Here is a 1,609-nt window from a genome sequence, read left to right as displayed (position 1 = left end):
CGATCCCCAGCAGCAAGCTCACCTACCGGTTGGAGCGTCTTCCCCCTGGTGGTCAGTGCACATCATAGAGATTGGTCGACCAGTCGGTTGTCTGCCTCCTGGTGGTCAGGGCACATCATAGTGACTGGTTGTACGGTCAAACGGTAGGAGGGACATTTAGCATATTAGACTTTTGTATATATAGATGTCACCCCAATATATTCAATTAAAAAAAATGAAGGTAAGAAATATCAATGTTGATACCTGGGACATTATTGTCCTAAGGCAGTGGTTCTCAACCTTCCTAAGGCCACGACCCTTGAATACAGTCCCTCATGCTGTGGGGACCCCCAACCATAACATTATTTTCGTTACTGCTTCATTACTGTCATGTTGCTACTGTTATCAATCGTCATGGAAATACCTGATATGCAGGATGTATTTTTATGGTTACACATTGAATATCATTAAAGCATCGTGATCCATCACAAAAACAATATGTAATTATAGATGTGTTTTCCGACGGTCTTAGGCGACCCCTGGGAAAGGGCCGTTCGACCCCCAAAGGGGTCGCGACCCACAGGTTGAGAACCGCTGTCTAAGGAATTCTGATGTTGCGATGCTCTGAAGATTAGCTGGTATTTGAGTTAACATGTGGGCAAAGAGAAAGAGCAGAGAACCCCCACGAAGGCAGAAGACAACCAAGTCGACGGGCATATAGGCTGGGTGCCTCAACGGGCACATGGGCTGGGTGGCTCAATGGGCATATGGGCTGGGTGCCCTGACATCTCCTTTCCTCTCCAGGCAACGCCATGTGGAAGGTTCATTACGTCACCCCCATCTTCCAGCCCCCGGGAGCCCAGGCCTGCTACGAGACCAACTACTGCCAATGTATCGGGGACAACGTCACCTACCACGACCCTCCCTTGCTGTTCGACCTCTCCCAGGACCCCTCGGAGTCCAACCCGCTGACCAAGGACACGGAGCCGCTGTATGACCTGGTCATCCAGACGGTGGCTGACGCCGTCGAGGAACACAGGAAGACCATCGCTCCGGTCCAGCCGCATCTGGGGCCCGAACGAAACCGGAGATTTGTGTGGTTGCTGAGCTGCTGTAGAGTGTTTCCGTTCTGTCTTTGTGACAAGGAGGGTGAGGAATCAGCCAGGCAGGCAGCCATTTGATTGACAGCAGGCCACCAAAGGCCACCAAAGCCCACCAAAGCCCACCAAAGGCCACGGACGTTGGTCCTTTGAAATATGCAAGGAATGGATGTGAAGGCCAATAAAATTCTCTACCCTTCCAGATGATGAAACGCCCATCGGTTGTAATGCCGTCCATAACTTTTTGCAGGGGGATTGTGGGTGCTCAATGTTTATCTCATTTCCAACTGGTTGTTTTTAAAGAATACATTTTTATTGATTTCAGAGAGGAAGGGAGAGGGAGTGAGAGAAACATCGGCGATTAGAGAGAATCATGGTTCGGTTGCCTCCTATGGGATCGGGCCGAAGCTGGCGGTTGGACATCCCCTGAGGGGTCCCGGATTGGAGAGGGTGCAGACCAGGCTGAGGGTCCCATCCCCATGCAGGAATTTTGTGCACTGGGCGTCTAGAGTATATATTAAAAACCACAA

The 1,609-nt window shown here is 50.7% G+C and overlaps 1 protein-coding gene across 1 annotated transcript in view; it reads left to right on the top strand.

Moving 5' to 3' along the window:
* ARSF (arylsulfatase F) overlaps window positions 1–1,295 on the top strand; it is a 12,349-nt gene extending 11,054 nt beyond the window's left edge. The window contains exon 6 of the mRNA XM_006756781.2: window positions 784–1,295. Coding sequence (XP_006756844.2) covers window positions 784–1,160 — 377 coding nt within the window. The 3' untranslated portion in view covers window positions 1,161–1,295. The remainder of the gene's footprint in view (window positions 1–783) is intronic.
* Window positions 1,296–1,609: the final 314 nt, after the last annotated feature.

The sequence above is a fragment of the Myotis davidii genome, unplaced genomic scaffold (genome assembly GCF_000327345.1).
Source record: "Myotis davidii unplaced genomic scaffold, ASM32734v1 scaffold434, whole genome shotgun sequence".
NCBI lineage: Eukaryota > Metazoa > Chordata > Mammalia > Chiroptera > Vespertilionidae > Myotis > Myotis davidii.
The sequence above is the reverse complement of the archived record's forward strand: the minus strand, read 5'-3'. Positions and strand labels throughout refer to the sequence as shown.